General features: G+C 38.1%; 1 protein-coding gene across 1 annotated transcript; it reads left to right on the forward strand.

Moving 5' to 3' along the window:
• Positions 1 to 9973: 9973 nt before the first annotated feature.
• On the forward strand, positions 9974 to 13435 carry LOC100398026 (olfactory receptor 11G2). The gene has a single exon (XM_017976956.5). It carries the CDS (start codon positions 9989 to 9991, stop codon positions 10922 to 10924), a length of 936 nt encoding a protein of 311 aa, XP_017832445.3. The 5' UTR covers positions 9974 to 9988; the 3' UTR covers positions 10925 to 13435.
• The last annotated feature ends 282 nt before the right edge of the window (positions 13436 to 13717 follow it).

The following is a 13717-nucleotide window of genomic DNA, read 5'->3' on the forward strand; positions in this document are numbered from 1 at the left end:
TTTGATCATCAGCTAGGCGTCACTGGAGAGCTTTCTAGAAGGCAGGATCTAAGGACTCTGTCCTAGTTCTATTGAATCAGAATCTGTGTTTTGAGGACATCCCCAGTGGATTTATTGCACATTAAAATTTAAGAAGCATTTATCTCTAAGATATTCTCTGAAAGAGTCACAGTAATAACAACCACATGTAGGACTTCCCATTGACACCTACCTTCATTTAAACAGTAGTTCTCAACCTACTGATCAGAATTAGGGTTGGAGCCAAAGTAAAAGTATTTTGAAAAGTTCCCTCAGGAGATTGTAACAAACAGAGGGTTAAGAATCACTGCACTGGAATTTAGAAATTCCCACACTCTACAATAACACAGGATAAGACCATATCTACATTTCTTTTCTTTTCAAAAGCCTCCCTGGTACACATCAACCACATTCGATCTCAATAATGTTCCTGGATCAAACTGAGGGTCAGGCCGCTATTCTTCACAGCCCAATAACAAGATGCAGATGAACCGGGGAGGAAGACAGTTTTTATTTACATAACTGGTTGCAAGGAGATGGTCTGGAAATTATCACCAGACCAACTCAAAATTACAAAGCTTTTCAAAGAGAATATACCTTCTAAGCTATATGTCTACAGGTAAGTGTGCATTCATCTAAAGACATAAGTGATTAACTTCTTTTAATCTATAACTAAGGTCTGAGTCCTGAAGACCTTCTTCTAGAGCCTCAGCAAGTTCACTTAATCTAAATGGGTCCAGGTGCTGAGATGATTACCCTTTGTCTCCTGCTAAATCACTGGGATTTGAGGAGTTCCTTCAGACGTCCAATAAACTTGTTTGTGGAGGCCTGGAGAGTTTCTTCAGACCCCCCAATAAAACTTGTTTAATCCTAAGTAGGTCCTGTTAAGAATTCCTTCATTATTTTGTCAGGCCCAGGAAAGGCCTAGCCAAAACTCTTGATGGGTTTTTGTTACATTCCAGCCTTTGTATAAGGGCACAGGCTTTTTTACCTCTAATATTTAACTTTACCACTCAGTTAGTACTGAAACAGTTGTGATAGAGACCTGCATTAGTGAAACCTGTCTTGCCACAATAAGACATATTATAACCCAACTATAGTATTCATCACTTTGCTAAAAAATGTTGTGTCCAAAATCGGTGTCTCTTTTGAATTTATTTTACATGCTTGTATTTGGAAGATTACACATAGTAAAAAGAATTGAGAACATAAAGAAAAGTGTGTACAGCAACTTATGCAATCATTTTTAAAATATTTCTGAGAAAAACTATCCCAGCATTGTACTAGCTTTTGGATTAACCCAGGTTATCAAAATTTCCTTCCTTCCCTCATGGAGATCACAACTCTGTAATGGAAATAAACTTAATTAACCCTTCTTGTTCTGTAACAGTTTGATTGAAATATAGTTCATATACCATACACTTCTTTTTAAAGTATACAATTCATTGTTTCTAGTTCATTCACATAGGTGTGCAACTACTACCACAATAAACTAGAAAAATTTCACCACCCACTCCCCCACCAAAAAAAAAAAAATTCCAAACCTTTTAGCAGTCACTCCCAGAAACCACTAATCTACTTCCTGTCTCTATGGATCACCTATTCTGGGTATCCCTCTAATACCAAAACCAAGAAAGAACATAACAAAAAAAGAGAACTGCAGGCCAACATTCCTGATGAACATAGATGCAAAAATCCTTACCAAAATACTAGCTAACCGAATCCAACAGCATATCAAAAAGATATTCCACTACAGTCAAGTGGATTTCATACCAGGGAGGAAGGGATAATTGAACATATGCAAGTAAATAAATGTGATACACCACATAAACAGAATTAAAAACAAAAATCACACGATCATCTCAATAGACTCAGAAAAAGCATTCAAGAAAATCCAGCATCCCCTCATGATCAAAACTCTTAGCAAAATCAGCATACAAGGAACATACCTCAATGTAATAAAAGCCAGTTATGACAAACCCACAGCCAACATAATACTGAATGGGGAAAAGTTGAAAGCATTCCCTCTGAGAACTGGGACAAGACAAGGATGCCCATTGTCACCACTTCTATTCAACATAATATTGGAAGTTGGAGCAATCAGACAAGAGAAAGAAATAAAGAGCATCCAAATCAGTAAAGAGGAAGTCAAGCAATCTGCTGGTGATACAATTGGATACCTGGAAAACCCTAAAGACTCCTTCAAAAAGCTCCTAGAACTGATAAATGAATTCATCAGAGTTTCAGGATACAAAATCAATGTACACAAATCAGTAGCCCTGCTATACCACAACAGTGACGAAGCTGATAATCAAATCAAGAACTCAATTCCTTTTACAATAGCTGCACACACACACACACACACACACACACACACAGGCACACACACACAAAAATACTTAGGAATATACCTAACCAAGGAGGCAGTAAACAAAGGAGTGTTCCTGTATAAGAAAAAGTACAGAAAACTACTGAAGGAAATCATAGACAACATAAACAAATGGAAAAACATCTCACGATCATGAATGGGTAGAATCAATATTATGAAAATTACCATACTGCCAAAAGCATTCTACAAAGTCAATATACCACCCATCAAAATACCACCTTCATTCTTCACAGAACTAGATAAAACAATCATAAAATTTATATGAAACCAAAAAAGAGCCTGCATAGTCAAAGCAAGTCTAAGCAAAAAGAACAAATCTGGAGGCATCACATTATGTGATTTCAAACTACACTTTAAGGCCATAGTCACCAAAACAGCATGGTACTGGTATAAAAATAGGCACATAGACCAATGGGACAGAATAGAGAACCCAGAAATAAATCCAAATATTTACAGCCAGCCGATCTTTGACAAAGCAAACGAAAACATAAAGTGTTGACACCCTATTCAACAAATGGTGCTGGGATAATTTGCTAGCCACCTGTAGGAGAATGAAACTGGATCCTCATCTCTCACCTTACAAAAAAATCAACTCAAGATGAATCAAACACTTAAACCTAAGACCAAAAAACCATAAATAGTCTAGAAAATAACATCAGAAAAGCCCTTGTAGACATTGGCTTAGGCGAGGATTTCATGACCAGGAACCCAAAAGCAAATGCAATACAAAGATAAATACATGGGACTTAATTAAACTAAAGAGCTTTTGCACAGCAAAAGGAACAATCAGCAGAGTAAAGAGACAACCCACAGAGTGAAAGAAAATATGCACAATCTGTACATTCAACAAAGTACTAATATCCAGAATCTAATACAAACTCAAACAAATCAGCAAGAAAAAACAATCCCATCAAAAAGTGGGCTAAGGCCATGAACAGATAATTTTCAAAAGAAGATACAAATGGCCAACAAACATATAGAAAATGCTCAACATCATTAATGATCAGGGAAATGCAAATCAAAACCACAATGCAATACCACCTGACTCCTGCAAGAAATGTCATAATCAAAAAATCAAAAAATAACAGATGTTAGCATGGATGCAGTAAAAAGGTAACACTTCTACACTGCTGGTGGGAATGTAAACTAGTACAACCACACAGAAAACAGTGTGGTGATTCCTTAAAGAACTAAAAGTGGAACTACATTTAATCCAGTAATCCCACTACTGGGTATCTATCCAAAAGATCCTTGCATCTGCATGTTTATAGCAGCACAATTAGCAATTGCAAAAATGTGGAACCAGCCCAAATGCCCATCAATCAATGAGTGGATAAAGAAACTGTGCGAGATATATATATGTGATGGAATACTACTCAGCCATAAAAAAGGAATTAATTAATGACATTTACAGTAACCTAGATGAGATTAGACACTATCATTCTAAGTGAAGTAAGTCAGGAATAGAAAACCAAACATCGTATGTTCTCACTCATACGTGGGAGCTAAGCTATACAAAGGCATAAGAATGATACAATGGACTTTGGGGACTCCTAGGGAAAGAGTGGGAAGGGGGTGAGGGATAAAATACTACAAATTGGGTGCCATGTATACTGCTCGGGTGATGGGTGCACCAAAATCTCACCAATCATCACTAAAGAACTTACTCATGTAACCAAATCACTACCTGTTCCCCCAAAAACCTATGGAAATAGAAATTTTTTAATAAAAATAAAGAAAGATAGATATTCTCAGATCAATCTCCAAAATGGAAAAAGAATATAAAAAGAACATAAATCAGACAAAGTAATACAGATACCCCTGGACACTATTAAACTGATCAACCTCCTCATCTACTTTTCCAGGTCACGTTCCCCACAGGGCTTGACCCTACCACTGCAAGACATTTATATCATAATGGGGCTTGCAATGTACTGAATGTTCATGTTCCTCTAAAAGTCATACACTGAAATTCTCACCCCCAAAGTGATAGTATTAGGAGGTGGAGTATTTGGGAGGTGACTAAGTCATGAGGACAGCCCCTTCAGGAATGGCATTAGTGCCCTCATAAAAGAAACCCAAGAAACCCCTTGCCCTTCCACCAAGTGTGCAAGAACACAGCAAGATGGCAGCATTTATGAACCAGGAGGCAGGCCCTCCCCAGAGTGAATTTGTTGGCACCTTGATCTTAGACTTTCTAGCCCCGAGAACTGGGAAATCAATTTCTGTTGTTACAAGCTAACCAGTTTATGTTATTTTCTCATAGAAGCCCAATGGACTAACTACTCTTTGACATTTTCTGCAAGGTAAAATTACTCCAACACAGGTTGGAGCTCCCACTGTGTGCTTAGAGGGTTTGGTTCTATCAACATATAGAGACATCTACAAGAAAGTCGGGGAAGTGGGACAGAAAAGTGAAGAAGGCTCACTGCAGAGTGCCATATTTGCCAGGCTGAAGACTTTGAAATATTTTGAAATATAAATGGAAACAGGAAATGAGCTAAATTCATCAGTGTTTTAAATGAAAACTTCTACCATAGTAGGGAGAATGAAGAGATAAGACATCAGTCGTGTTAAATGATCTGCTCCTCCGAAAAGGATGAGGAAATCTCAGCAACTTGCTCCAGTTACATCTGGTCAAAGAGCATTCTGGTTTGACTGACTATAGCTAGGAACAGCCTTGGACCTGCAAAATGTCCTTGGATGTAGCTGTCTTCTTAGAGAGAACTAAATGAAGTCTCAGGAAAAACTTTGTGCTTCACAGCCACCTTATTCTATGTTAGGTTTGTCAGTGCCATTTAGTCAGGCACGGACTAAATCTCAGGAATATCTGATGAGCCAGTTGCATTTATTGCTCAGTATAGCAAAGGATAACATATTTCGTCGGGGAACCCTGAGATGTCTCAGTCTGAAGATGTTAGAAAGAACCTACTACAGGATTTGTGCTATGACTGGGTGATTTCAGGGAGGGTCTAAGGAAGTGGTAGTTCGCTCCAACTGGATGTTGTCAGAAAGCAAGGGCAATTCTGTGACTACGGTTTTTGTTTGTTTTTTTGTTTTTTACTTTAAATTCTGGAATACATGTGCAGAATGTGCAGGTTTGTTACATAGATATACATGTGCCATGGTGATTTGTTGTGCCTATCAACCCGTCATCTATGTTTTAAGCCCCACATGCATTCGATATTTGCATGACTAGGTATCTTAACAAATGTAATCTATAGAGAAAGCAGAGAAGAAAGAGAATAAAGCTTCTCTTTTACCTTTCTTCTGAAAGATAACAGTCACTCGTTTTACAGTGAATGTCTGATATTTTATAGATAGCAGTAACTTTGTTTTTGTCTATGCTTAGACAAAGTGGTCTTGTTTTGTCTCATTTTATTACTGTCTTAGAGAGATCTTGACTGAGGTTGTATTCTGTGAGATTATGTCCAACAAGAAAATAGCTATGAGTATCAGACCAGCTGGAAAATCTTAGAGGTTTGCTATAATACCAAATAAGTTATGGATGTCTGGGGCTGTTTTTCTAACTTTGAGCTTGTAAGATTTTTTTTCATTGGCCACATGGTAGACTCAGTTAGAGAGTTAGAGACACGTTATTGGTGGATTGATTAATCAGTCCATCAATTAACTAATATTTTGTTCCACCTGTGAGAGGTTTGAAGGATGACAAAGACACTATTTCAGTTTTCTTAGAAAAAATAAACAAATTAAGGAATGCCCCAAGGGAAGTAAATAACAAGCACAGAACTGTCTCTTGACACTGTTCTCCTTTTAAAAGCAGTAAATGTGTCCTCAAGGATCAGAATATACAAGCTAACTTACTTCCTGGGAGGCTCTACTTACACCCCTCCATCCTTCAGCAAACAAAATCAGAATCCTTATCACAGTTTCCACCTTTTTTCTGCTCTCTAATAATTACCAAAAAGACTACCATTTCTCTCTAAGAAAATAAAAAAAGAAACATCTGAGGACCTTCAGTTTGGGACTTTCTTTGCTGATACAGGTAAAAAAAAAAAAAAAAAAAAAAAAAGATACAGTGTTTAGAAGAGAGAAAAGTCATAGTATAGTTGCAGAATTGAATAGCCTCTACCCACACCTCTCTTTGAATTCACTACAACACACATACAACCAATATTTCTTAAGCTCTTACTGATCATGCAGTAGTCAAGGTACTCCACCTCATACACTAATCTTTACAACAGACCTTAAGGAAGCCATAATTATGCCCATTTTTTAGTTAAGGAAACTAAGAGAGTATTAATTTCCTATGACTAGTATAGAAAACTCTTGACTCTAAATCCAGGACTTTTTCTGTCTTGTACAGCTGCCTACCACTTGTCCCAATCTGGAAAATTATCTTATCCTGACTTTTTAAAGTATTTTCTAGAAACAGATTACCCAGCATTACAGACATGGCAGCCCCATCACTGAACCTGTGCAAAACAAACAAGAGGTGAAACGTGTGTTGTGATGAGACATCTCTGGGCTGGCTGAGGAGCGGGCCAACCAAGCAAGCTAGGTGCCCAGACTTCCAGTGCATGGAAGTTTGGGGGAACATTAAAGCATCAGAGAAATGCCTTCTCATCACACTGCATGTGAGACAGTTTGGCTCATTCAGTCATAGTCTATCTTCACCACACTTTCTGGGGTTGACTAATTTAACAAGTAAACAGATTTTTTAAAGCAGTTTTTGTTGTTAATTAACTTGATCCAAGCAGCCCGAGTACAAAAACCCAATGTTGTGCCCACGTTCACAGTGCCCTCTACAGCCAATGCAGGGTGAATCCGCTAGATTTTTTTCTTTCTTTTTCTTTCCCCCCTTTGCTCCAGCTGGGATTTGTGGTGAGTAAACATCATAGCTCCTTCTGCACGGAAGAGATAAGTAACAAAAGGTAAGTAACAATACAGTCTGGTTAAGACTGCTAACTCAAAAAGACATAGAGCCATTATGCAAAAATATAACCACCCAAAGTCATTCTGCCTGAGGTGTTCCCAAATAGTGATTGGGAAAGGAAACAAAAAATGTAAATTTTTTTCTTCTTTTCAAGTTTCCTGCTACACCTATCTTAACGTTAGATCACTAATATCAGGTTCCACCATTTAAACAACTAGAATAGGAACCAATTGACTCTGTAGACTCATATTCCCAACTCAGACAATCAAAGACCTGTTTCAGCAAGACAAAATTAAACCTGATTCTATCCCTCAGCTCTATCTGTCCTTAATGGCTGGGGAACTATTTTAACAGAAATGAGAAGCCGCTACCTACTATTAATTTGAATGTTTTACTCCTGAAATTGGTAGGCTGCATTACCAAATAGCATGAATCAATGAGTTAGTTCACTAGCTCAAAAAAGAAAAGTGATTCCAAATAGTCCCAGGGTTCTTTGTCCCACAGTCCCACAGTCTGAGTCAGCCTTGCCCACAAGTATTGCGTGGATAAGATCCCTTTCTGGGAAATAAGAAAGTTTGTTTATTCATTCATTTTATGGATATTTATTGAAAGCTTTCGAAGTACCAAACACTGTGCTAATGCCCAATCACCTCTGATAAAGTAACTTCTCCAATTGATTTCAAGCCCATGACAAAATTCTATTTGAAACTTGATGTTCAGGAAGATTCTGTTGAGTGAACCAATTCAAAGAATTTTCCCTTGGTAGGGGCATATAGGAAAAGTCACAGGTACAGTAAAGAATGTCTGGTTTAAATAATAACATGGATAACAGAATTTATCTCAACAGATAATGAACTTCCTAGAGAGGCAATAAATTACATCATGCCTTGAACTATTCTCCTGAGCCACGCTTGGGAAGAGTTTTCTTTATCAATTCTGCAATATTCTCTCTTGAAAGCAGAGCAGTTTTGCTATAACCACTACTCTGAATAAAAAGTACTTCCAAGAAGAAAATTATCCAGGGTAACATTACCAAAAGAGGAAAAGAAATTGTTAAAATGCAGCCTATGTGTCATTCTCAAGACTCCAGTAAATACAGTCCTTAATGTTAGAGAAGGATATTCACAATAAGAACTCTGATATACTGCCAATGGTAATAAAATATAGTGCAATAATTATAGAAATCTTTAGCTCAATTTTCTACAGATGAAGATACACACCTCCTATGATCCAGCTAATAGAAATCCATGTACATGTGAACCAGGAGAGATAAACTATATAGTCATAGTAACATTATCCCTAATAGTCCCAAAAGAAGTAAACCAAAATATTGACCTGTTGTAGAATATTTAAATAAATGATGGTTTGGGTCAGGCGCAGTAGCTCAGGAATGTAATTTCCAACACTGTGGGAGGCTGACGCAGGAAGATCACTTCAGCTCAGGAGTTCGAGACCAGCCTGTGCAACATGGCAAAACCCTGTTGCCACCAAAAAAACAAACTAACCACACACACACACACACACACACACACACACACACACACACACACACACCATAAAATTAGCCAGGAGTGGTGGCACATGCCTGTGGTCCCAGCTATTCAGGAGGCTAAGATGGGAAGATTTCTTGAGCCCGGATGGCTGCAGTGAGACAAGATGCACTGCCCTCTAGCGTGAGTGACAGAGAGAGACCCTATCTCAATCTTTTTAAAAAGCGTTGGTTGATTCATACAATGTAACAGTACAGAGCAGTAAAGAATTGTCAGAATACAGATATATACAACAGCATAAATTTCACAAACTTACTGTTGAATCAACAAACCATCCAAAAATATGACAGTATTTCATTTATGCAAAGAACAAAACCAAGCAAGACAATACTGTACCATTGTTTAGAGGTACATGCTTAGTTATTAAATTGTAAAGAAAAACAAGGAAGTGATGATTATAAAGAAGAAAGAGTGTTATGATTGGTAGGAGGGAGGGACAGAGAGTGATGGGGATGGGGCATGTGAGCAGATTCTAGGACACAATATTCTGTTTCTTGATCTCAGTGGTAGTTACAATGATGTTTCATTTATGATCTTTTATTAAGATATATATTTATGTATTGTGCATGTTTCCATACATTCCACAATAAGAAAACTTCTGTGTTTATTCACTGATACTGACTTGTAGTGTATTTTATAGACCAACAACTATTGTCCAAAAGGACAATGTTTCAGGATTAGGCAAAAATAGTCAATATTGGCTAGACACAGGTGGCTCAGGACTGTAATCCCAGTATTTTGGGAGGCCAGGCATGAGAATCAATTGACCCCAGAAGTTTGAGACCAGCCTGGGCAATATAGGAAGACTCTCTACAAATAATTTTTAAATTATCTTGTTATGGTGGCACATGCCACATGGTGGTCCCAGGTACCAGGCAGGATTGCTTGAGCTAGGGAAGTCAATACTGCAGTAAGCCATGATTGCACCACTGTACTCTAGCCTGGGCAACAGAGCAAAACCCTGAATCAAATATATAGATAGATATAGATATAGACATAAATAGATAGATATTGATATCTATTGATAGATGTGCTTATTGCATTCCCAGAGATAGTTTAAACATAAATCTAAGTTCTCATCTATCCTTTCACTGGCATCCAGTAATTGCTGGTGCTTTTACAGCTCACAGGCACATGAAAATCTTCAACACCTCCAGCAACTCCAGCACCTTCACTGGCTTCATCCTCCTGGGCTTCACTTGCCACAGGGAGGGGCAGATCCTCCTCTTTGTGCTCTTCTCCGTTGTATACCTCCTAACCCTCATGGGCAATGGTTCCATCATCTGTGCTGTGCACTGGGATGAGAGACTCCACACCCCCATGTACATCCTGCTCGCCAACTTCTCCTTCCTGGAGATCTGGTATGTCACCTGCACAGTCCCCAACATGCTGGCCAACTTCCTCTCTGACACCAAGATCATCTCCTTCTCTGGGTGCTTCCTCCAGTTCTACTTTTTCTTCTCCTTGGGTGCTACAGAATGCTTCTTCCTGGCAGTTATGGCATTTGATAGATACCTTGCCATCTGCCAGCCTCTGCACTATCCAACCATTATGACCAGACATCTCTGTTCCAATCTCATGGTCAGTTGCTGGGTACTTGGCTTCATCTGGCTCTTGATTCCTATTATCATCATCTCCCAAATGTCCTTCTGTGGATCCAGGATTATTGATCACTTCCTATGTGACCCAGGTCCTCTTCTAACACTCACCTGCAAAAAAGCCCCTGTGATAGAGCTTGTCTTCAACATCTTAACTCCTCTGCCTGTCTTTATGCTCTTTCTCTTCATCGTGGGGTCCTATGCTCTGGTCCTGAGAGCTGTATTGAGGGTCCCTTCAGCAGCTGGGAGAAGAAAGTCTTTCTCCACCTGTGGGTCTCACCTGGCTGTGGTTTCACTGTTCTGTGGTTCAGTAATAGTCATGTATGGGAGCCCAACATCTACGCATGAAGCTGGAAAGCAGAAGACTGTGACTCTGTTTTATTCTGTTGTTACCCCATTCCTTAACCCTATGATATACAGTCTTAGGAACAAAGATATGAAAAAAGCTCTGAAGAAATTTTGGAGATTATAAAATGTTAATGAAAAAGTCCTTGTGTAACTAATCTTCTCTTTAATTTTGGGGTTTAAAAAAAACTGGTTTTATACAGTTAATTGTTCATCTTATTGGCCAAAGCTAAAACACCTGTGAGCATGTTTCTGTTATTTCTTCTTTTAGATCTTGGTTATTTGCCCAGTCGTCTGGATGCCTCAATGTTTTTTAATTGACTGCTGGGAATTGTATTTTAAAAACTATAAAGACAATGTGTGTGGTCATGAGGTTAAGTTGTCTTCTAGCCAGTAGATGGAGTAGAGGCAGATCACACGGATTCTATTTAAGCACTACTTCCATGTGTTTTTAAAATGGTCTGTGCTAGTTTCAGTTTTACTCCGAGCTTGTGGTTTTTACTGCAGGAACATAGCCCTTCTCAGACCTCAGGTGCAAGTCTGGAGTGTTTAGAAGACCCCTCCACTTCAGCTGATCCTGGCCTCCTACTTCAGTACTTCTTGAAGCCCATCACCTTTGAAACTTCTTTGCTCTTTACACTCTCAGCTTTAGTCTCTGCTAGCTATTCTGAGGTCTCACCATGTACACATATAGCTTAGAAATCCAAAAATGCCTTGAAGGGAAATGGCAACAAATCCTCCCCTCTCCAGGATTTGTTCCTCACATGCCAGCTGCTTTGGCAACTGAAAACACCAAATTCTCTCCCTTCTCAGTTCAGTAAAACTACTGCTTTCTGCTCAAGCTTTATTCCTCCTTTCCCCTCTTCCTTCCCAAATGCCTCCTTATCCTCATATTCTCCCAACCATTAAATGGTTAAATATCCTCAGGGAAAAACACATGGTAAATGTGAAACTCACCTCCCTTTTCTTCCTTTCGTCTTGGACTGTAGCCCATGAAGTCTTGCCTACGTCAGTGCTCTGAGTGCCTTCAAATAATTGTTTTATGCATTTTTGTCCAGATTTTGCTTTTGATGTAAGTTACTTTTGGTTTAATACAAGCTTTTCAATCATGACCAGAAAGTTTTTTATATTCTGTCTAGATTCCATACATTCTCACTTCTTCCTTCACTTTCACAAGATGATCATGTAGTATGTATGTTCAAAAGTCCACAAACTGGAGAGACAGGTAGATACAGAGGCCAGCAGAAACACTTATCTGGGATGCAGACCTGCTTTTCTTTTCATTGCAACCAGCAAAGAATCCCTCAGAGCTCTTCCGCTGCAAGAAGCAGGGAAAGGCTGCTTATGGTAAAATACATGATAAAACCAGGACCACAGATTTAGGCCTTTTTTTAATGGAAGGCACCCAATAATTGTAGATCGGTAAAAATAGTTACTCAGAATTTGTATTAGAAGCTTGGGCTAGTTCTCCTTGAACTTTTTCCTAGGCCTGGACTGAAAGGTCATGCTAAGATTGAAGTGTCTTCACTAATCCAAATGCCTATTTTTTGGGTGAAATAGACAGGAATTGGAAATGAGGAAGAAATTTTCTAAGGATAATGACTTTAAGAATTACAAAAAAAAAATAAGTTTCTATCCAACACCCTTTTAACTAGTCCAAGTTCCCTTTACTTTGAAAAGTAACCCTGAGTTTCTCTTTAGGACTTCTCACTTATTTGCCAGTCATATCACAATCCTGAGTTTCTCTTTAGGACTTCTCACTAATTTTTCAGTCATATCACAGTAAGGTTGTTCTGTTAATACATCTGAAGCTCTGTAAAATAGCAGGAGAACAGAACAGCATCCCAGTAAGAAAATGAGCAAAAGGATATAAACAAATAACATCCAGAAAGATTCTTAAACATGTGGAAAGGGTACTAATTCATAAAAAGATAAAAGAATACGCCTATAAATATATCTGACTTTTTACCTATTAAATTGACAAAGATCAAGAAGTTTGATAACACACTGTATGTCTGAGGACTGTGAAATGGGTTCTCTCACACTTATCTGGTGGGCGTATAAGTTTTACAAACACTATATAGGGTGACAAGGCAACCTCTCTCAAAATTTCAAAGGCACATACCCTTTAAAACAGCAACTCAAATTTTAAGGTGCTTAGGCTACAGATATTTTTTTTTTGACACAGGTGGGAAATGATGAAAGTACAGGAATATTTACTGCAGCATTGTTGTAATAGCAAAATACTAAGAAAAACATCAGTTCCCATTAATAGAAGACTAGTAAAATGACTATGATGCATTATACTTGTACCATGGAATATTATGTCTTCAATTTATAACCTATGAATCAGTTCCATATGTAGTGATATATAATATGTCCAAGACATACTGTTAAGTGAAAAACAAAGTGAATGGCAGAGTGTACTGTAGCTGCCTTGCATGGAAATGTGTATATCTCCTGAAAGAGCTCCAAGAAACTGATAACAAGGGTTGCTTCAAGCAAGAAGAATTTGATGTCTAAGGAACAAGAGAGTAAAGGAGACTTTTTTCATAACCCCTTTTGTGCTTTCAAATTCCTTACTATGTGCCCACATTATCTATTTACAAAATAAATAAAACACATTTTGTTGAAAATGTTTTATTTCCATAGATTATTGGGGAACAGGTAGTGTTTGATTATGAGTGAGTTCTTTAGTTAAATAAAAAACAATTTTCTAGGGGAACTTTCTGATCATTAGATTTGGAAAATCATCTTTTCCCACAATTATAGGTTTCCTTAGGAGCCTGTTTACTGATAGAAAAGTTGAAGTAGGGTCTTCGGAGCCCCTTAACGTCACTTCACTCAAACAGTTTTGTATTTTAGAAAAACCCTGAGCTATGTATTCCTCATCTTAGGGCTTGTACAAATATCCTGTTAT

Source organism: Callithrix jacchus, chromosome 8 (genome assembly GCF_049354715.1).
Source record: "Callithrix jacchus isolate 240 chromosome 8, calJac240_pri, whole genome shotgun sequence".
NCBI lineage: Eukaryota > Metazoa > Chordata > Mammalia > Primates > Cebidae > Callithrix > Callithrix jacchus.